Below are 21,703 nucleotides of genomic sequence, written 5' to 3'. Positions count from 1 at the left end.
CACTGTGATATTTATCTGTTGTTCTTGTAACTATGTGCATCATCATCATGCAGACAGACACGTGAACAGTTTTAGCTTTTAATATTTGTCTTTTAGCAGCTTTGCTGAAAAACAAGCTCTATTTTAGATGTGTTTTTTACTTCCAAAAGTTCTCTCCTCTGTCCAGTAGGGGGCGGTGATGCTCAAAGACATCGGGGACAAAACACCTTTAAACAAGAAGAAGAAGGAGACGATGCCCTGATGTAAGTGAAATTAGCTAGGGAAATAAGGTTATTAGAAGCAAGTTTACTTCGTCTGGGAGGTTTTAAAATTAATACAAAAGATTTTAAACTAATCTTTTAGTTAAATGTGTCAATAATTATACAGCTTTCATTACCTAGCGATAAGCGCTAGCTAGCTAGCTAAGAGTCTGCTAACTTCTTTAGGTTTCCGGAAACCCAGTTAACTTTTTAAAGCAAAACATTTCTAACTAAAAGCTTTACGCATATACAGGTTGCAGCTTACTGGCCACAGATTAGTGGTAAAACTGACTGCTTATAGCCAAGTTACCAATAACTGTGTGCATGTTTTGACTTGTCGACAGGTCCTAGCCTCTGTCTGTGTTTTGGGACAGACCTTCAAATGCAACAGCTGGGCGGAATAAAGTTTATAAAAACCTGGATGTTGTATTCCTGCCAGCCGACAGCGCTTAACAACATGATCTGGTGCCTAAACAAGTGGACATTTTTGTAACTAAACGACCCACACTGAATACAGAGTGTATATATTTTTTGGTTTTCTGTGAGTAAGGTCCCTAAACAAGCTGCAGTCTTCGTCCAAACCATGGTGGACAATCGGTATGCCACAGCTCTGGTCATCGGTTCAGTTCTGAGCCTGCTGGCCACTGTCTACCTCTCTGTGGCTATGGGAACTCAGTACTGGTTCCAGTACAGCAGCCCGCCAACCGAACCTGTCAACCAGTCACAGATGACCGAGTTCAAGAACAGCGAATGTGAGGAGAAGATCTACAGTAAAGCCATGTTCGACCTGAACGGCACTCTGGGACTGTGGTGGAGGTGTATCCAGCCAGACAGCTCATCAGGTCTGTAAGAAATAATACACCTGTGCCGCCTCGTCCATGGGATGCCCACCCTGTTTTGTTTGAGGTTGAATTTTACTGGCAAATCTGTTTGTTTACCAGTTGCTGCCATCGACATGTAAGGAAACACTAGACACCGTATGAGAGCCTGGATGTTGAAGCTGGAGCGGGTCCAACGGCCTCACAAGATGGTTCCGGTGCAAGTTTTAGGTTCACCATGATTGTGTGTGGGGGAATATGTGGGACTTAAACCCCCACATCCCTAGTCCCTAGATTCTGGTTCTAAAAAAAAAAGAGGAAAGAAGGAAAAATACAACATGGCAGCTCCCATTAACTGGGTCCCGTTGGCTTCAATTTCCAACAATGAGAGAAGGCGGGGGACACTTGGTCTAGTATTTCCTTACATGTTGATGGTTGCTGCTGGTTAAAATGTGTAAATCATGGTCATAGCTGAGGTTGGGAATCCTCACCTCACCTGCACAAAATCAGTCTAGTGATAGTGCATTATTATTTTTTAGATAATAAAATTAAACTGATACTGATTCTATTTTTGGTGCAAGGCAAGTTAGTCAAGCTGTGTTGTGAAAGCACATCAGACTGCTTGAATCATTACATGTGGGCAGAAAACAACAGCATATCTGCAGCAGCACACACCCACATACTTCCTTAGTTCCATTTTAAGGTTTTGTACTCTATTTCCAATATAAATTATGAGTAATATGTCTGCATGACCAGTGAATACATAAGCACGATTAATCATCCCCAAGTATAAATGTACAGATTGATATCTTTTCTGTTCAGACCAGAGTTGAGTTTTCCAGCTCTCAGTTATAATGACTCGAGAAATATATATATTTAAACCCCTTTGTACTAAAGGCTTGTTGCAGAGTAATTTGCTGCAAATAAATCACTTTCATTCCTCAATTCTGAGCCATTGTTGATTAAAAAATAAAAAAACACATGAAAGTGGGTTCTCTTTATTGTTGCATCCTAATCAGATGCTCCAGTAGTAAACAGCTCAAGTGGAGAGAATAAAATCTGCCTTGTAATAGAAACTGTAATTATGTTTAAAGCCATCTTTAGAGGCCTATAAATAATGATCTTTTTTTCCCTATAGAACATGGTAAGATAATACAGATATTAACTAGTGTCTTAATCAACAGATGTTCTGCCTCCAGACAATGAATCCAGAGCACAGCCCTCAGAGTGCACTCATCCTACAGGATGTCAAGGTAGTTTACAATATGCCAACCACAGTCCCTCAGTGACCGCAGCGCTATGGTTTGTATTGGATCTGTTTGCCCTAAAACAGGACATCGGAGAAAATGTAAAGATCTGAGTGGGCATTTACATGGAAGTTTAATTTCTGTAAGCAATAAAAGCTAGTGATGATTATAACCTGGTTGAATGACTAAGAATCAAACGAGTGAGTGACCTAAATGACAACTACATATCCTGTAGTGATTTTTCTAACTAGAGAAAACAACAATTCTTGATTTCCTGTGCTGCTCCAGTGAGGGTCTTGGCTCGGCCACCTCTATGAAGTTCTCTGGCTTCAGCGCTGTAGGTATTCGAAGTCCAAGATGTCTTACAGTTTCCTTTCCAGTGAGCCTCCCATCCCATAGAGAGACTCCCCTGCATCTAGCAACAATAGCTGTCACGTAAAGATCCGGTCCAACCAGCCTGCAGTCTAAGTGTCACAGTTTGTCCCTCTGTAGGATAAGAGACTCACTGAAGAGTGAGTTATTCTGGAGGCAGAATAACGTGAGACGAAACTGAATTGCTGGTTTGACAGCATCTGAATTTACAAACAAACGCTGACTTGTACCGTTAGGAGATGTGTCACATTGAGCTTGTCTTTTAAATTTTAATGCTGAGATCTAGAGCTGCTTCTGATAAGTGTGAAACGCTTAAAGGGAAGATAGCTGGCTTCATAAAGACAACTTTTTTCTTTTCTGCCGATGAGACCCTACCGATGTGCGAAAAGAGAGAGTGTCTCTCATGAAGGTGCCTGGCCCTGTTTCACATTGTTTTCATTCATGCAACAATTATATTTGATGCAAGCAGCTCAGCTAGATTTGTGTTGTCTTTGTTTCACTTTAGAGCCCAAGATGGAGACCAGCTGTGTGAGCTTCACCCTTTCTCAGCAATTCGAAACAAAGTACCAACTTTCTGAAAAGGAAGATCTGCTGAGAACATGTGAGTCCATCTCCACTCGTGTTAGGAGAGTTCTTGAGAAACATGCAACGTTAACATTGAAGTGATTGTTGTGTCTTATTGAGAAAAATACATAGAACTGGTTGTTGGGTTTATTTCTTTCTTTCACGTCATAATGTTGCTGCCTGCTGTGAACCACTAAAAAACGAGTTTGCATCATGTTGCATAACATTTACCACATTTACTTGTGTGACGCTGTCTTCTTGAATTGTTCCGTTTATAGCCAATGTATATGCAATAAATTATTTGACCTATGCTAAACACTATTACCACATCGTTGGTTACTTTGTTTTTTAACCGTTTTCAGATGCATGTAGTTTTTAAATGTTTTGCACACGCTGTGTTTAAATCCTACTCGGTGTTATGAGGTATGAACTTGAAATGGAGAAACTTATCATCTGCATACGCATCATCTCAATTATTGTGTTTTATGCAGACCTGTGGAGGTTCCAGTTCCTCCTGCCCTTGGTGTCACTGGCCCTGGTGTTTCTCAGTGGTCTTGTGGGGGTCTGTGCCTGCCTGTGCCGCAGCTTCACCCCAACTTTGGGCGTCGGAGTGCTCCACTTTCTCGCAGGTGAGTGGAACGCGGCCCCTGTATTCCCTTTCAGCATATCATTTTCAGTGCAGTCTCTGCAGATTCATAAAGAGTTTATGAAAATATTAACCCTCACAGAAGCCTGTCAATCAAAAGGACTGGCCTTGACCTGTATCCTGTTGGGTTTTTTTTAATTATCCTCAGTTTAATCCACACATTAGGTAACGAGCAACATTTGAGTCTCCTGTTAGAGTTTGAAGGCTGTGGTGTTGTTCTGATGAATTATAGTTGCCACGGCATGATTTACCGGAGTTTGAAAACTGAGATGATTTTTTTGCGATAAATGTGTGTCAGATAGAAAACAACTGCGACAGGACGTACTCCGAGATAAATCTGAAGGCTAGACCGTCTCAATTCACAACCGCTGACTTCCTGTCTACCCGGTCTTCGAAGGACCTGGCCTACATATACCGGGTAGGCCGGGTCCTTCGAAGGATGCAGCCGCTGAATTGGGACACACTTTTTGTTTGTCTACGAAAGCAGAATTTAACATGGAGCCATCTACCAGTTCACAGGCACAAAAGGTGCCGCTGGATGTCACAGTGGAGCTTATTTATCCACTGATAGAACCACGTCTGCAAAGGATCCCAGACGACCAGTGGGAAAAAGTGATGTCTGACAGCACGGGAGCGTGTTTTCAGACAACCGTGTTAGATCTCCTTTCTGTTTTTCATGATGTGATCGTAAAAGTTCTCAAGATTAAGATCAAAAAACATCAAGAAATCCTCTTTGGTGCCATTCCTAAAATGCCAAAAGGCGTTTCACAGGCGGAGAAGCCGCTGGACATTTATCTGGAAGCAGTTCAGCCGCTGATTGAACAGCGTTTGGACAGCATCACACAGAGCCAGTGGAAGAGTCTGATTTATGGTAAAGTTGCCGAAGAGGCCAAGTGTATCATGGCGTGTCTGTTGTCGGAGTTTGGAGGAGTGATAGAGGAAATTGTCGACAACAAAATAAGAAGCCTTCAAACAGTTTCCGAGGAGAGTGGGGAAACCGTTTCAGAGGCTTTTGTGGAAGTTAATGATCGTCTCCAGTCTGCAAATCAAGACACAAACTGTGACGAAGGATTTGAGGAAAAATACATTAATTTCGACGGCTGTGAGGACACTTTAGTCCCTAAAACCGTTCAGGAACCTGTCCCGAGTCCACAAACCGCAGATGGGAGGGAGAGTTTGGAAGATCACACAGACGAAACTCTGAAATCCCCGAAAAGGTTTTCAGAGTCTGGTTTGAGATCTGAGAAAGAAGAAATCTGCAGAAATTCTGTGACCACACTTGTTGAGAAATTGATTCTCCTTATGTATAAAAAGTCCAATCAGATTTGCCCGCCAGGGAACTTTGACGCCCTCAGGAATCGACTTTACAGCAAGATCTGGGCTGAAGTGGAGGAGAGCGGTTTCAGCATCGCCCCAGGGAGGTTTAAAAACCTTGAAAAAGCTATTTACAAAGACCTTTGCAAATTTGCGGACCGGCCCGAGATGATTGCTCTGATGTGCATGGGTCTTAAACAGAATTTACTCGATGAAATGGTTTCCATCTCTTTTAAAAAGCAAATGTCAAGGAAACCCTTCATCTTTAGATTTTTCAGCTCTTCTGAAAAAACGCCGGAGTTCCGCAAACTTAACACTACGTTTCAAGAGAAACAATCAAGTGTTCCCAATCCAAGTCCTGAATTGGTTAAAAATGAGGACTCTGAGGTGATCAAGGAACCTGTGACAACTCGTTTAAGGCCAAACACCAAATTTGATGAAAAGCGAAAAGCTAAGGCGGAGCGGTGCCACATGTCTGTCAGCGTCCTAGTGAAGACCCCGATTTTGCGGATTTTTAACAAAGGAAAAATGACGTGCACCAAGGACAACTTTGAGGTTCTCAGCAAGTGTCTGCATGACAGAATCTGGGCTGAAGTGGAGAGGGTCGGCTTTCAGATCCCTGCGGAAAAGTTCAAAGAGCTGGACGAGAAAATTTACAGAGACCTGCGCAAATTTACCCGCTCTCCGCAGATCATCACCTCGTTGTGCGAGGACCCGGAGCAGCCCTTGCCGGGAGAGATTATCGCAGGCCTTTTCAAGCAACGCGTCTCGGCAGAACCCTGTGCCGTCGTAAGGTTCTTCAAGTCTGCCTGCAAAGCCATGTCCTGCAGGCGCTGCTGTAAAGTCGATGTTCTTTAAGTGGGCGTTCAGAAAAAGAAAAACATTTAAAAAAAACAACATTTGAATGAGTGTTTGGTAAAGTTGAAAGAGATTTAATGTTGTCCATGCACATCTATGGGTTTCCCCCGGGTACTCCGGTTTTCCCCATAATAAAAATAATAAAATTTATTTAATACCTTTATGATATCAAATTGTATGTTGTTCCCAATGTATGATTTATTACGTCTAACAAACATGACATGTGGTCCCCTAAATAAGGGGATATGAAACAAACGGATTTATTCGCTCGTCCACGTCAACCCGTCCAGGGTGAAGCCACCTCTCACCCCGGGACATCTGGACATGGACGCACAGGAGTTAAGGGTGGTAAAAATAAATAAAACAAATGAAATGGATTTCCTGTTTTTGCAGCATCTTCATTGGAGTCAAAGGTCACGCATGACCTGTATATATTTTACATACTTACTTTTCATCACTAATGTGGTTTGTTTTGTGTGTCAGAAATCAATCATAAGTCTGATTTTAAAAAAAACAACAAAAAAACAGCGTAACAGGTCCACCTTAAATCTTTCAATGTGAGTGAGCATAATTTTCTAATCACCTACCAGTGATTGAGGTAAATATGGTCAGATATAAATATTTCTTAAATAAAACTCGGTTCGGGACACAAACGATGAGTTGATCCAACTGATACCAGGGAAGAGCTCTCCACCAAACACAACACACACCCCCGCCAGCAGGGGGAACTTCCAGATCTCTACTGTACAATTACACAGAGTGTTTAAAAAGTATTTAGACCCTTCTTGTTGTTTGCAGCTCAGTGCTCCTATTAATCAATTCTTAATATCCCATAACGACAAAGTGGAAACAGGATTTTATGACGTTAGTTAAATGTGTTAAAGATAGAAAAACAACTTTAAATATCATAATTACATAAGTATTTAGACCTTTTGTACTTTGTTGACACAGCTTGGAGACTTTTTAAGCTTGATGCAGCAAGGATTAAAAACCTGATTGTGGGGTTTTTCAATTTAATTCAGTGCATTTAAATAACGTCAAGTCTCAACCAAAGTCGTCTCAGACCTCTGTACAAAAACATTCACATGCATCATAAAAAGCCAGTCAGCAAAAGTTATTTATCTAAGGAAGCCAGCAGATTGCGTTGAAGCTTCCCTTCGTCGGAGTCTCCCATCCTGAGCAGCACAGAGGTGACAGTGGGAAGGAACGACTCTCTTTCAACAGGAAGAACCCTCCAGCAGAACCAGAACCAGAACCAGGCTCAGGACGAGCGGCCATCTGCTTCAACCGGCTCGGGTTAGAGAGGACAGGAAAGAGACGCAGACAAACACAGATTGATCGGTCCGGGTGGGGCTTCTATTGGAAGGAAGACAGAGAAAATAAGTAAAGACAGCAGCAGAGGTTCTGCTCCGTTTATTTGCTCCCTGTTTTTCCTTTTTGTGCCCAACAGATGAACGAAGAAACAGATAGCCCATATCTGTTTATATCAAGCTCTTGAGTCAAATGTGCACAGAGCTGCTGAATTAAAAAAAAAGTGGGTTCTTGTATTTACCTGCAGTGATGACTGGCTGCTGGATTAAAGCTGAATCTCTTTCCTCTCTGCTCATCAGGTCTGTGCTCCCTGGGCACCATCTGCTGTTTCCGGGTGGGTGTGGATTTGCTCGAGAAGACGTACCCACTTCCCAAAGGGGTCGAGGGATCGATGGGCTGGTCCCTCTACCTCGCCCTCATCTCGTTCCCTTTGCAGATGATGGCAGCCGCTCTGTTCCTGTGGGCGGCCAAAAGCCACCGCAAAAACTACACTCCCATGGTTGTGTATAGGGTCGCGTAATCGAGGGCAAAAACGTGTGCTCCGAAACAACCAGCAGGTCTCGAAACCTTAGAACGGGTTTCTGGTTCGGCGAGGTTCTCAGTGAAATGCAGTACGCAGGTTGGAAATGTGTCACTTTCACTGCAGTAGTCTTAGATAAACACAGTTCCAGGGTGTCACAAACCAAAACGACTACATAAGTTTGCAGCTAAGATTGATTTTGAGTGGCTTTATATCTCATCTTTGCCTTTTTTCCTCCCTGCTCTATGATTTATACGTTACCAAGTGCATGTTTTTAGTAGAAGCTGTGTGCTCCTTCTGATGTTGAATTAGTTCCTGTGTTCTTATTGGGGTTTTTTTGCCTTTCATCTTCTTTTTGGTTGCCAATTCTTCTGAAGCTGCTCACCACGTTGTCCTTAATAAAGTTATAAACCATCGTGATGAATTTTAGACCTGGAGGCATCTCTGTTAGAACCAAACTACCGCACAACACCGCCTGTCATTTAAATGTTTTGTTCTCCCGTTTGCATGATGTTAAATATCAACCCTTTGCACGTCTTTTCAAGCCGACCTTTCCATCAGCTGTGGTAATTGTGGATTTTAGCATGTGGCATAAAACCACTAAATGTCAGGAAATGTCACTCACTAAAAATGGAGCCACTCACCTTCCATTGTCACTGTTGCTGATAGAGCTGATCTGTTTTTACACAATTTGTTGGCCTTTTTCCCACGCCGAGTTGACTCGATGACACTCGAAGAAATTAGTGACTTTCAGCCTAAACTACATGTAGAGGTTTCTGTCTTTTTTTAAAGTTCTTAAATGGGTTAAGTGAGGTATGCAGTTTTTTTTCCCCTCTAATCCTGTTTAACGTGGTTTTATTAGTTAATGAATAAATAGGTTAGCAAGTTGAATGTTGTGCACAAAATGTCACCACCTTGGTTTAACTAAATGAGCAGATCGTTTCTTAAACACCTGAATAAAAAGGAAAACGTCTTACGTTTGTGCAGAAAGCTGTTACTCTGTCAAAGTGATCCAACATCCAGCTAAGAAAACAACTGAGGAGATCAGTCCTCGATCGTCTTCGAGGAAAAAAAATGTGGTTCGAGTCTGTTAAATCCCGCTCTGTTAACGGGAAGAAACTCGCAACTTTTTTTTTTACATGTTGGTGAATAAATATGTCGTTTTTTATTACTCCAGTGGTTTGTGCAAGTCCAAAAAAAGGCCTGATTTAGTGCCACAGTGTTTGGTTTCGTGTCTGATACGGATATTTTTATGCCTCGAAATGTCTTAAGGTGCTCTGACGCACTCTGTTGTTTATGTAGTAATAAATTTACCGTTCGCTGACTTTCATTGGTTTTTTTTTGTGTTATTTTGTTTTAAAAATCAAACATATTAAAAGTCTAGCACTCCTCACATTCCAAAGTTTTAAACTAAAAACCATCTCATGAGAAGAGACAGTCGTTTTTCAAACCTTTTATATAACGTACACGGCCCCGTGTGACATTGACGGTGAGTCTCAGTAACTACAACCCCAAACTTCAACTCAATATCTGTAAAAGAAAGTGAGTTGTAGCCATTTTTGTTTGGGGTAATGTAGATCAGCTTTGGTTCAGGAGATATTTTGCTAACGGACAGCCAGGGTTGATGTCAAAATTTTAAGTGAACATATTGTGCAATGTTGAGTGCTCAAAGTATACATCACACCAAATTGTGCCTCAGTATTACTAAAATTAACTGAGTTAAAACCATGTTTTTGTTTCCTAAACCTGTAACTGGTAACTGTATTTGTGCACAGAACAACCAATCAACAGCAACAGCTTTGCAAATTAAACTTTATTTTCCTGAGTTCTTTAAAATTAAGTCAAAATATAAAACACAGTTTAGAAAATTACATTTAAAGTGAACATGTTTCCATTCATTTAAAACAGTGTAAAGTAATCAGTATTTCAGTACCTTTTTCATCATGTGGTTGTTTTTTTTTTCTCTTTTAATCTTAAAGCGTCACAGTCGAGTACAAATGATGAGAATAAATCTCACATAGATGGTGATTAAACTATATAATCTTTGGCTGTTAGTTCATTGAGTTTATTTGAGGTATTTGGAGCAGCCTGCACATTGTTTTAGCTCCTACTTTGGTCCAGTCGGTGCTCAGTTCCCTAAACAAATGGATGGTAAGGTGAAAGTCGTTCTCCGAGCTAATTGGAAAGCAATGTTCTTCTCGTAGTAGGCACATTCGTTCACGAAGAAGGGGTAGAGCTCCTCTCCCTCGTGCGTCACCGTTTCCCCAGAAAACATCAGGAACACTGGATCCCCCGACCGCAGGAGCTTAAAGTCCTTATCCTGGAGAAGGAACATACTCATTTATCAAGAACGCTTTGTATCAGGTTGGGATAAAGTCTAACCGCACCCTTAAACTTAATATCAAACCATAACTATTTAGGAGAAACCTTAAAGTTCAGACCTTTAGAAGTGGGGTTCTGTAGAAAATATATTGTTTTCCAAGCATCTCCACAGAACCCCACTTCAGAAGATCTGAACTATCGCTTTAAGCTTCGACGTCTGCCTCCAATCGTCACTGCACCTGCAGCTCGGGGTGTACGGCAGCAGTTATTTCACCGGCTGGATCTCTTGGGTAGTCGACGTGTTTTGCAAAAGTGTACGCTTCCACTTCGCCCCCTTCAAAGGTGCATCCTGTTGGTAGAAAAGAGACGCGTTGGAGACACTTGGGGTACCAAACTTGTTCTTTCCATGCCTAATAACACTAGAAACGCAGTTAGTACCTGAACAGGTCAGGGGAGAATGATAAAGACATGAGAATAAATGGATTCCTCAAATGACCTCAACACCAAATATAATAATAAGTTGAGGTTTGCTTCTTACCTGAGCTGAACTCCTGGAGCCATGTTAGCGTGAGATCCACTGCTGATTTCACCGCATTGAAGATGTCAGCTCTGAGCACGCCGTTGGGCTGAGGCCCCACTTCTATTGCTGCAAAGATTGAACAGTCTGCACACATTCAGGCAAAAAGGAAATCTTCAGCCTGAGGGCTGCGTGTGACGTTACCAAAGCCGTGTTTTCCCACAGACTCCAGGGAATAAGCGTCAGACATCGGTACATCCAGCTGGATGGCTCTTACAGGCACATTAGTCATCTTACTCTGAGAAATAAAAAATTAAAAGTTGAGTTTAATCTTTTACAGTTTGACTGTCTCCTTAACAGCCTGAGAAACTTTAAAGGTCCATTTTGTCCACTTGAAGATGAAGTCCAATGCAGAAAATGGGTCACAGATACAGAGACCATAAAGATTTGACCAGTTGGAGTTTTGGACTCACTTTGAAAATCTGTCACAGACAGACGCAGTTAGTACCTTCATTTATGTTTACCTCAGTTAACTTAAGCCAAACAGTTCACTAAGTTATTCATTATACTGAGGTTATACGCTTAACGAGTTAGGATGAAGCAAGAGGCCGGGCATATTTCAGACAGACTCATCATTTGTAAAGAATACCCATGTGGGATGCATCTAAATAGTTTGGTTTTCATTTCAAATGTCCTTATATGGTTTCTACATTCCAACTGTGGGTGAAGAATTTCAGCTACTATCTTTATTATTTATTCTTTATTCAACCAAAGCATATCCAAAGCATCCAGTCAGAATGGCTGACATTAATTTCAAGAGAATAATCAGGATTCCTAGTTCCACAGAACACTGCTGTCTGACCACCCAGAGCCTCTTATTTGAAAAGTATCATTATAAATACTACCAAGGCTCTGTGTAAAACAAGAGATTTCTATTAGAACGGTATGCTTGCATCTACAGATCTATAGAAACATATTTAATCCTATTATTTGTTGGGTAATCAGTAAATATGTTTGTGATTGTAACTGAAAATTCATTCTCAAAATAGACTATTATTTGTCATGTAGCTACAGAAAAAAGAAAACATGCCACAGGTGGGTTAATTTAACTTGATAAGCATGAGCTTGTAAGGAGCTCATGTTTGCAAAAGACATTTTCAAAGATAAACAGTTATAATCATGTCATAAGACACAAGTCACAAGATCTCATCAAAACAATGATTAGCTTTTAATCTCAGCCTTTTAGGCTCCGATTGTTGCTGATATTTAAAATGACTGAACAAGCAACTTGATAGTCTATGGTGTGTATTTGTTGTGTTTTAGTCTTTGTTATCATCAGCGTCAGAAAGCTGACTTCGAGTGAAGTCGGCCTCTCTGACGAGGTTCGTACCTGGATGTATTTGTAAATGTGCAGGGTGATCCAGTCTAAAGAGTAGAAGATAAGACACAGGCCCATGTTGGCGGTGGTGTTGTGCAGGTCTATGAGCAGATCGACGGCCTCTTCGCTTCCTTTGGGTCCCAGCTGAGCGTTCAGCTCCTGGGCTCGTCTCAGCTCGTAGGGAGTCGAGTCTGTAATGGGGGACCTGAAAGCCAGAGAATGTTTTATGTTGGACGTGCGCCACAAACCTCTCAAATGTATGACCTCAATTACAAATAAGGTGAATAAAATATTGGTTTATGAGACTGTTTCTTTTTACACCATGTCCCAGCTTTGTCAGAATTGTACACACTTTCAATGTAAGCCTCCTCTTATTTCAGCTCACCTCAGCAGGGCGTCTGTGAAGCAGCGGTTGAGATCCTTCTCAATGTATCTTCTGCACACATCGGTGGCTCGTGGGTTTGCCAGGACAGCGGTTACAGAAGCCGACCCCAGTTTATCCACCTTCTGTTTCTGCATTTCTCTGACAACGTAAACCCCTGTCAGCTCATTTCCATGTGTTCCACCACAAATGGCCACCCTGGACATCGGTGGAAACGAGGTCTGCTCCATCTGTTGGGGCCAAGGACAGTACAGAGGTCGTGTCATTGTTTTGTGACCTGTTTCAAGCGTCTGACTGGAAACTGGGCTGAGAAGTTTTTTTGAAGTCCAGCTGGTTTGCAGTGAGTTAATGATTTAAATGAATGAGTGACCAGTAGACTGACATTTGCACTTTAAAGGATCTTCCATCAAAAATTCAATGCAAAAGTTAATGCAACACTCACATACTTTTGTTTTTTTTTTTTCTCTCGACAAGGTCTCAACCCAAACTTAAATTTTATCTCAGCTCACAGAGAGATAACGGCAAAGGCCACCCTGTCCTCAGATAAATACATTTCAAGATAAGTTAATAAGAACAAAACACAAACACAAGCTGGCTGAATCATAATGCTTGCTGCTAATTAGCGCCCGGCTCCATAAAAAAGCGGGTGATCATGTCTGCGTCTGTGGGTGCGAGTGCTTCCTTTTTGTCTGCTTGTTAGCAAGACGTCTCATGAAAGACTTGGACAAATTCCAGCCAAACTCTGAAAACAAGAATCCCTATGTATACATCTGCAACTCATTACCTTTCGGAATGACCTCAGTTTTAGAAAAGGAGCTCTAAATCAGACAGTTTTATAGATGTTAAGCTAAGATTTGGTGTGGTAGTAGCTGAGAGTCATCCCCATCACATGCTGTGAGCGCTAACAGATCACGCAAGATCTTTCTTTAAAACTTGTCAAGCAAGGCTGCTTTCATATGTTTCCTAGTTGAACTTATCTTGCTTGTTGGAGCTGAATGACTGTACCCGGTAATATTTTCGGAGGTATAAATGAAAACCAACATTTTCAAATTAGACATTTCAGTCCTGTTTTTTTTTCCAAATCGAATGTAGATAAAAGTCTCCTTTACGGTGAGTTATTAAAATGTTAAAATGTACTAAATTCTGTTTGTCTTAGTGGTGGAAGACTATTGGATTGTTTTGACTGCCCTGTTTAAGCTTCGATTATTTTTAAACGAGTTCACAGATCTGTTTTATCATTTTAATCAGCGGCTTGACAGCTGCATTTTCGGTCGTGAATCTTAGGCTCAAAACAACTTTCTGCTCAGTGTCTCAGGGTCAACAGAGACCGAAGGAGGTCAAACAGCACATCTGCTGCCGGAGGCCCAGCTTAAAGAAGAAAACTTTTTACCAACATGAGATATGAGACTTTAACTGCAGTTGTAAATTAAAGGCCGAGCATTCCTTGAAGGAATGCACGTCGCTCGTCGCCTTTCGTGCCAGAGATTTCAGAATGAGATCATCTTATGTCTAAATGTTGGAGTTGCAGCCATTTTCAATTAATCAATCAAATTTTATTTGTATAGCACATTTCAGCAGCAAGGCATTTCAAGGTGCTTTACATAATTAAAAAACAAAATAAAAACAGCATGTGACAATAAATAAACAGTAAGAAAGAGAAAAATATCAAAAACATCAAAACCCTGCACTCTAACCCTAATTTAGCCATAAGCAACTCTAAACAGGTGGGTTTTAAGTTTTGGAGAAACCTTGAAAATAAAGTTGTAATATTCTGAGATGTCACGCTCAGAGTATGTGTTGTGAGTGACTCTCAGCCACTACCACACCAAGTTTCCACACTATAGCTGTACAGTTGACCGAATAGTTTAGTGTTTCCTAAGGTCAGTTGGCTCTGGTGGCCATATTGGACTGGGTTGACTCCAAAGGTTAATAACTTTTCAAATGATCATTAAACATGGTTCTTGTGACATCTGTCAGGGTCTGTTTTGGGGATCAGTCTCACCTACTATCACAACAAAATGTGGGTCAATATCTGTAAAATTGACAAAGTTATTGCCCTTTTTTTGTGTTTTTGAAGGTCAGGTGATCATGGCCCCACCACACCCACACACACACACTCACCCACACACACTGTCACAGGTAAAAACATTATCACCTGTCTTTCACCTTTTGTAAACACTACTCGTGGGTCGCTTATGTGTAAAAACGTGTCAGAAATGCTGCACAGTCAGAAAACTCCAGATGTTTTGCATCCATCCTGATGTGAGGATCCGGGTCGTTATAAGTCTATAATTTGTTGAATTTGTTAAAAGCCTGAAAGTGCTACCTAAATGATTCACAAAGGACTAATATCAAAGACTATATCCACAGGTGAAAGCAGATATAAATGTTTAAGGTTGACAGCTTTGGAGACAATCCTGTGTGGAGGACAGAAGACTGTCTCTGATCAAACAGGCTTTCCATGAAACAAAGTGTTACTTTTTTTTTTTTTTGAAGCTCATGTTACAGCACTAAAAGCCAACCACATGACAAGCAAATGTTCAGAAACCACGGAGAAGACTGTACGCCTTACCTCTGTGTGAGAAACCGGGCGTGTTTGCTAAACTTCAGCAACCTTTGAACCCTGACGGATCGGTTCTCCTCAGGCTGACAGGAAGTCTCTGCAGCCTCACGGACCTGTTGCTCGCTCCCGTCTGACAGGACAAAACAATAGTGCACACACACATGGGTTTGCCCCATTTCCAAACTCCTCCCGCAGTTCAAATTTCAAACAGACATTTGTGGTGATGCAATACCAACTCACTTTCTGTTTTCTGCTGCCACTCCAGCAGGAGCCACTGCTATGCCGTGTGATTTATAGAGAAACTATGAGGCACTGCAGCAGCAACATTAGGAGTGAGTGAAATGTTTATCATACATTAAATATACAGTACATACATCATATAAGTGTAAACTAAAGGTATTATGTAACATCTTTGGATGTTTCTGCTCATATATTACAAAACTTTGACACAAAAAGCAAAGTTACAGTATATCCGTGGAAAAGTTCAAAGTCCTGTGTAAAATTCATTCATCTAATGGTTCACCTAAAGCAGATGAAGCAGACCTGTCCATGATTGAGAAAGAAGTGTCCCGTTTCAGATACCAGCAGGTACTTTTATTGTTCCTTAAATTTTCTATCCATTCCTGTGGAAGCCCATTTCCTAAAAAAAAAAGATCCTCTAAGTTGTCATAGTTATGAGATTCTGTCTCAAAATTATAACACACTATCTCATAAGTATGAAATCTTATATCAGTTATGATTTAGCAACTCATAATATTATGATAACATCTCATAAGTATCATTATGAAATGTTAAGTCATAATTATGAGATCTTCCTTCCCCTTCCCTAACCCTTTGGACAAGCTCTGTATTTGTTGTTCCAAATGCGTTTTGGCCTGTAAACTTTCAGAATAAAATGCGGTTTATCGCCCATCGTTTCTTTGCACATGATTAGAAAGTTTAGATTACATCTTAAGCTCATTCGTTTAACAAAAGAAAAACACCAGGCGGCATTTGGAGTTTGTTAGCAACATAATTTTCAAAACGTGATTTTTTTATTCATTTTTTTTTTACATCTTTCCACTTCTAGGCTTCATATAATTCATAAAATAATAAAAATATTTTACCTGAAAGTTAATTACTTGAATATTCTGAGAGGGTTTTGCTCCCACGCTTGTTGTTGCTGCTTCTCCCAGGAGGGAGTGGATTCAGGCTTTTTTTAGACAAGTAATCCTCCTGGTGCTCAGCCAGAGGAGGCTTGTGTCCCTGCAGCTCCTTAGTCATCTGATCCATTAGTGAAGTGAAAACTTTTTGTGTTCAGGGAGCAGGGTTCAGTAGGTTCGGAAGGAATATATATATATATATATATATATATATATATATATATATATATATATATATATATGCAGTCAGTGTTGACTGAGAATGTCGAAGTGACCATTCCTTTTGCATTCTTTGCATGTAGCCTCTCTGACCTAGGATTACTTGAGTAGTAGCATTCCAAATTGATTTGGAATGCTAGTGATTGCAACATCAGGAAAAAGGAGCACGAGAAACTGGAGAAACACCAGGGCCTCAGGGAGGAACTGGAAAAGGCCTGGAAGGTAAAGACCACAGTGGTGAAACATTTCTGATGCGTCAATGAGATCAAGTCAGATCTAAAAACATTAACTGTGGTGACATGAACCACAGAGCCTGATTTCACTGGTGTCAAACTGCTGACTTGTAGATTATTTACTGTATTTTGTGTTTACATTAAAACGCTGCAGTTAGAACCTTTAGATGGAAAATCAATTTTGTCATTTCTAGCTTGTTGCCATGGAGTTTAAAAAACAACAACCGCTTGTTGTTGTGTTTTATAAAACAACAACAACAGCTTGTCAATCTTGTTGTTGTTGTTTTAAATTGTGTCCTGAATTCTAAAAAGATTTTTAATACCAGACCAAACCCAATCAAAGCCACTTTGTCCACTCCGGGAGACACAAACAGATATCTGAGACAAGGTTGTCCATCTGAGACAGTAGAAGTTGGACATGTTCCATGTTGAGTTTCTTGTAAGCCCCTGAACCCTGAGAAGACTCAGAGACGTCCCTGCCGTCCGACTCAAACACTGTGGACACATCAGGTAAAATAAACTCTACTTCACTGAAACTATCTGCTGTGAAACCAAAGTGGAAACATGAACGCAGCCAGAAAACTGCTTTTAGGCTGCTTTCTGTGGGAAAATATTGTAAAGAGTTGATTTCAGCAGCTTTTGGTGGTTAAGGCCAGCGTTATCTTCACAGCTGTTTCCTCTTCCTCGTGCCTCTCTGACACAAAGAAATGTCAGTAAAACGGTTAGAAATCTGTTTGATAGACATGACAGTAAAACAAAGCATTAATTCAAAAGCCTCATCTAAATGAATCAGTTTTCTACGGTTACAGGCCGAACTACAAGCTCCTGTTTTTAACATTATCCAAAATAACTTCTGTAATCCTTGGAGGGATGGCTGTGCTGTAAAACAAGTCAGTACTCTAAAATGTCTGTGTGAATATGAAGCCTTTAAAAAGTAAAGCAGTTTTAAACAGTTACAGGCCAAACTAGAAGCTGCTTTTTTTTTAAAAACATAAAATAAATTAACTTTGCACAACTTGTATCTTTTTAAATGTGTAATAATACAGGTTCCAGGGCCCTTCGTAGGACAAAATCTGTTACATTACCATTCTGTAAGGACCTGCTCCTGTCCTGATCCATCCTGGGACTGTTTTTATTCACATTGTCCAGGATTCCTCTGGATGATATCCTCCACAAATACAACATTTTATTCCACTGTTATGCAGACAACACTCAGATATGTTTATATTCATGTTGACTTGAACAAGCAGTCTCCTCGGGTTAAATTAACAGACTTTGGTCAAGCCAACCCAGCCTCACAGATCCATCCTGGTCTGACTCTTCAGCCAATCGGATACAGGTGGGTTCAGCCTCCATGGTCCCTGAACCTTGACGGCGCCAAGAGGCTCTCACTCAGAGAAGCTCTGCAGCATCCTTTCATCACCATGTCCCACCGGAGCGAGCAGCCTTCCAGCACAGACTAGTAAGAGATCACAAGTCTGCAAACACAGATCACAGCCCCTATGTAGTCCTAAATGTCTCCAGCTAGTTTTAGATAGTTAACAAAAGTAGTTGAAACGTGGTTAAATCGTTAGTATTTAATTTATGTAACACACAGTTAACTGAGAACTTGAAAGAAATAAAACTGAAGCAAAAAAAAAAAAAAAAAGAAATCCCAAAGAGAAACAACTGGGATTTCAGCATTGACTGAAATGGCTGATTAGTGGTTCGAACGTCTAAAAACTTTTCTTTAAACCAACTTTTAAATCACACATTTATAACACCAGCACTGAAAAAAAATGGACTCAATAAGATCAGCTAAAAGAGCAGCAACATTGATTATTATTGTACCAAACAAATCTGAGCTGAATGTGAACGCTTTATTTAACACCTGCAGCTAGATTCAGACATCAGCAAAACTTTCACTTTTAGACAAACTGTATCAAATCTGTGGCCCGTTTAGACCTTTAAACTAAAAAATACTCACTGGGAAACACACCTGTTGATTTACTGACTCATTCATTAATTTCCTGACATACTTTATCCTGCGTGACCTTCTCCCCAAACACTGATGGGTGTCTGCTCACGGGGAGACTCAGCTGGCAGGTTGAACGCATCCACAGCTTCTAAATTTGATCGAGAACCATCCGACACGTGTTAGTGTTGGAGATGAAAACAGTGGTGATGCTCCAGCTGTGTGCTCGCTTGGTGAGATTCAATCCACAGACTCTGTGAGTGAAATGGAGTCCTGCTTCACGGAGAACGCCTCTTCTGGTTGGTCCCTTGGAGAAATGAAAGAACCTGTTTGCTGCAGTGGATGCAGGTTTCATCTGCATGGATGAAAACCTGGCTTCCCGGTCTATCTATGACTTTAACACCAGTGTTAGGTGTGCTGATAAACCAGCTGGCTCCTGTGGGGAAGACTTCGCTCCTTGTTAAACCGGCAAAGCATCCATCTGTCTCTGCTTCATCTGGCTGCAGAAAGTTTGTCAAAACAAAGTTTTTTAGTCGAGTGTCCAAAAGTTTGTCTTCCTGCTGCTGTCAACATGTAGAGGACTGACTTTTCCCTCACATCTGACTTTCCTTAGCATTGTCCATCTGCTTCTATGTGTACGCCTTTAGCAAACATAACTGTATGATTCACTAATTTCAATAAAAACAGGCTTATAAAGCCTGATGTAAATGTTATATTTAAGCATTTTTCATATATAAAAGACTATAACATTAGGCTGCAACTTGACAGAACTACAGAGTGAAGGGGGTCTGGTTACTTCCTGAACCCACTATCCAAATATGGAAATAATCCTAGGACAGATCCTTGTGAAACACCTCTTGACCATCTCAGCAGTACAGAAGAACTAAAGATGATTTAGATCCAGTTTCTTAAGTTTTGTGTCTTTTATTAAAATAGTTTACATTTAAACATTGTTATCAGCATTTAGGACAAGTCCAAATTAATTTCTTAAAACTACTATCATCACTGGCCTCCATTTCATTTTGTTCTTCTTCTTTTTGTTACACTGGAATGCACCCAAAACATGTGAACAACGGAAAGAGACTAAACGGGGGGGGGGGACATCCCAACTCTGAGCGTTTGGAGCTGTTCCCAGAACAGAAAACAATTGTGAACTATCTTTCTGCTTGGGAAAGATAAAATGACAGATAAAAGTGGAACTCTTGGGATGATTAAAAAAAAGTCAGTAGTTGAAAAAACTCTGAGAAATTAAAAAACTGCATTTCATGTAAATGACAAAGAACTTGTCATTTAAAACTGCAGGAAAAGATGCACAATAATATTCTTGAGTCCTTGCGGTTTTTAGCAAAAAAAGTCAGTCTCATTAAAGCTAGTTATCAAAGTTTGTTATATTTTTTTTTTATTTATTTTTTTACTGCCATTCATTGTTTGTAGAAATAAGATGGGGGGTTGTGGGTTTTTCCTCTTGCATTGACGGTACAAGGCACTGTATGTTTTTATGTGACCTTCACCAAATGTCTGTCAGATCAGCTGTCTGTGTTTACGGAAGAGACGGTGGCAATAATCATGAGCCTGCTTTGGGTGGAAAAGGTCAGACTGGGTAGTGTGGTGGTGTGAACAGATTCAAAAGCTGTCGTAGAAATCGTCTAAACAACAAGCAACAACAGAAAGGACCTACTATTAGAAATACACCACAGGTTCTTCGGGCTACTCTGGAGTGGTCCAGATGTTCAGTTCTCTTGGGATCCGGCACATGAGGGGGCGAAAGGTGATGAAATGGCAAACAAACTCGCTAAGAGGGCTTTGGGGGACAAAATAAAAGTTCCCATAAATTATGGGAAAGAAGAAGGGAAATCAGTTATGAAAAAGAAAGACAGAGAAATATGGCAGAAGAGGTGGAACGAAGACAAGAAAGGAAAACATTTATTCAAAGTTCAATAATGATGAAGAAATATGGAGTAAGAAACAGAAGAGAGGAGGTAATGATGATAAGATTAAGAGCGGGCCGTACTTAAATGGCATATTATATACACCAAGGAAGAGGAGCTGTGAAAAATGTGAGCGATGTGGAGAAACAGAAAATGTGGAACGTGCACTGATGAAAGGTGTGGTGCATGAGGCCGAGAGAGAAAGACTGCAGGAAACAGAGGGAGAGCCAGGACGAGAGTGGAATAGTTAGAAAAGCTTCATTTAGGTATCTACATATTACAAAGCTGACATGGAGAATTTAGTATAATTGTTTTTTTTATTTACTTTTTTTCTAATGATATAAACAAGGGTTGAAGACATGAAGTTACACCCTCATGTACAGTAGGTGGCGTAACAGAGTGAGTAACAGAAGTTAAACTCCGTCAGTCGCTTGTGATCTGCCACCACCTCCTCCTGACTCCATCAGAAGTCCTCCTGATTGGATCTTCCAACTCTCCACATCCTCAACCTCCCTGCAGTTTCCAGCAGGTAATCCATTTTACCAGTACCTCATCACCTAGTTTACTTCCTGATTTGACTTTTTTTTGCTGTGCTTCAGGTTTTTTTCATCCATATTCTTTCTGTCCGGTCTGAAGTCAGCCTTAATCTTCTGTCCTCACAAATCCTCCACCATCTTCATTATTTTGCAATAAACTGAACTGGACTTTTGATTGTCGGTGTCTCCATTTGGGCCTAAAATCTCACAGAATGGCTGTTTAACATCACATGAAAAAGGTTTTAAAAGGTTTTAAAAGGTTTAAAAGAATGTTTAAAATTTTATATTGTTTTTCTGCTGCTTTAAACAGGAATACATTTACATGAAATCATATTTAAAGCTTTAAAACACAAATTCTTGTCTGGAGAACGTGCTGTGTCCTGAGGTAAGAGGCCGTTTGGCTCCAGTGAGGTCAGTGGGATTTGTAATAATTAGACTTTAGCTGACTTAATCCACACAATCCTGCATTAAACACATCACTTTGCATTCATATCTAAGCAAATCCTGAGAAGTTATGGGCTAACTTTCCACATAGGAATATAAACTCATTGTGCTACTCTGACTTCAGTGATTTATGAGGCTGCCACATGTGGATGAGCCACTGACGACAGACCCACTGGCTGTGAACGCTGAAGAAGGA

General features: G+C 40.6%; 2 protein-coding genes across 6 annotated transcripts; one reads left to right on the top strand and one right to left on the bottom strand.

Moving 5' to 3' along the window:
* Positions 1-97: 97 nt before the first annotated feature.
* Positions 98-9,219, top strand: LOC108231802 (claudin domain-containing protein 1-like). 2 transcript variants are annotated; one of them, XM_017409093.3, is made up of 6 exons: positions 99-242; positions 584-1,081; positions 2,242-2,310; positions 3,182-3,277; positions 3,732-3,869; positions 7,669-9,219. In XM_017409093.3, exons 2-6 carry the CDS (start codon positions 823-825, stop codon positions 7,887-7,889), a joined length of 783 nt encoding a protein of 260 aa, XP_017264582.1. In that variant the 5' UTR covers positions 99-242; positions 584-822; the 3' UTR covers positions 7,890-9,219. The 2 variants fall into 2 exon arrangements, with proteins under 2 accessions (XP_017264590.1, XP_017264582.1); XM_017409101.3 differs by lacking the exon at positions 2,242-2,310 and having other exon boundaries at positions 98-242.
* A 464-nt stretch (positions 9,220-9,683) lies between these two features.
* Positions 9,684-16,260, bottom strand: LOC108232961 (N-acyl-aromatic-L-amino acid amidohydrolase (carboxylate-forming) B-like). 4 transcript variants are annotated; one of them, XM_037974693.1, is made up of 10 exons: positions 16,158-16,260; positions 15,575-15,691; positions 15,292-15,363; positions 15,061-15,181; positions 12,492-12,718; positions 12,119-12,311; positions 10,933-11,026; positions 10,750-10,857; positions 10,451-10,560; positions 9,684-10,209 (listed from the first exon to the last, which is right to left on the bottom strand). In XM_037974693.1, exons 5-10 carry the CDS (start codon positions 12,716-12,718, stop codon positions 10,018-10,020), a joined length of 924 nt encoding a protein of 307 aa, XP_037830621.1. In that variant the 5' UTR covers positions 15,061-15,181; positions 15,292-15,363; positions 15,575-15,691; positions 16,158-16,260; the 3' UTR covers positions 9,684-10,017. The 4 variants fall into 4 exon arrangements, with proteins under 4 accessions (XP_037830621.1, XP_037830622.1, XP_037830623.1 ...); XM_037974694.1 differs by having other exon boundaries at positions 15,595-15,691; XM_037974695.1 differs by lacking the exon at positions 15,575-15,691 and having other exon boundaries at positions 16,158-16,243.
* Positions 16,261-21,703: the final 5,443 nt, after the last annotated feature.

This window comes from Kryptolebias marmoratus, linkage group LG3 (assembly GCF_001649575.2).
Source record: "Kryptolebias marmoratus isolate JLee-2015 linkage group LG3, ASM164957v2, whole genome shotgun sequence".
Taxonomy (NCBI): Eukaryota; Metazoa; Chordata; class Actinopteri; order Cyprinodontiformes; family Rivulidae; genus Kryptolebias; species Kryptolebias marmoratus.
Note: the sequence above shows the minus strand (reverse complement) of the source record. Positions and strands in the feature narration are given on the sequence as shown.

Coding starts and splice junctions, on each gene's coding strand:
- LOC108231802 (XM_017409093.3), top strand. CDS start 823: ATGGTGGACAATCGGTATGCCACAGCTCTGGTCATCGGTTCAGTTCTG. Junction 1,082..2,241: donor CCAGCCAGACAGCTCATCAG/GTCTGTAAGAAA, acceptor CTTAATCAACAG/ATGTTCTGCCTCCAGACAAT. Junction 3,278..3,731: donor GGAAGATCTGCTGAGAACAT/GTGAGTCCATCT, acceptor TGTTTTATGCAG/ACCTGTGGAGGTTCCAGTTC.
- LOC108232961 (XM_037974693.1), bottom strand. CDS start 12,718: ATGGAGCAGACCTCGTTTCCACCGATGTCCAGGGTGGCCATTTGTGGT. Junction 11,027..12,118: donor ACATTTACAAATACATCCAG/GTACGAACCTCG, acceptor TTTATTTCTCAG/AGTAAGATGACTAATGTGCC. Junction 10,210..10,450: donor CCGTACACCCCGAGCTGCAG/GTGCAGTGACGA, acceptor TTCCTTCTCCAG/GATAAGGACTTTAAGCTCCT.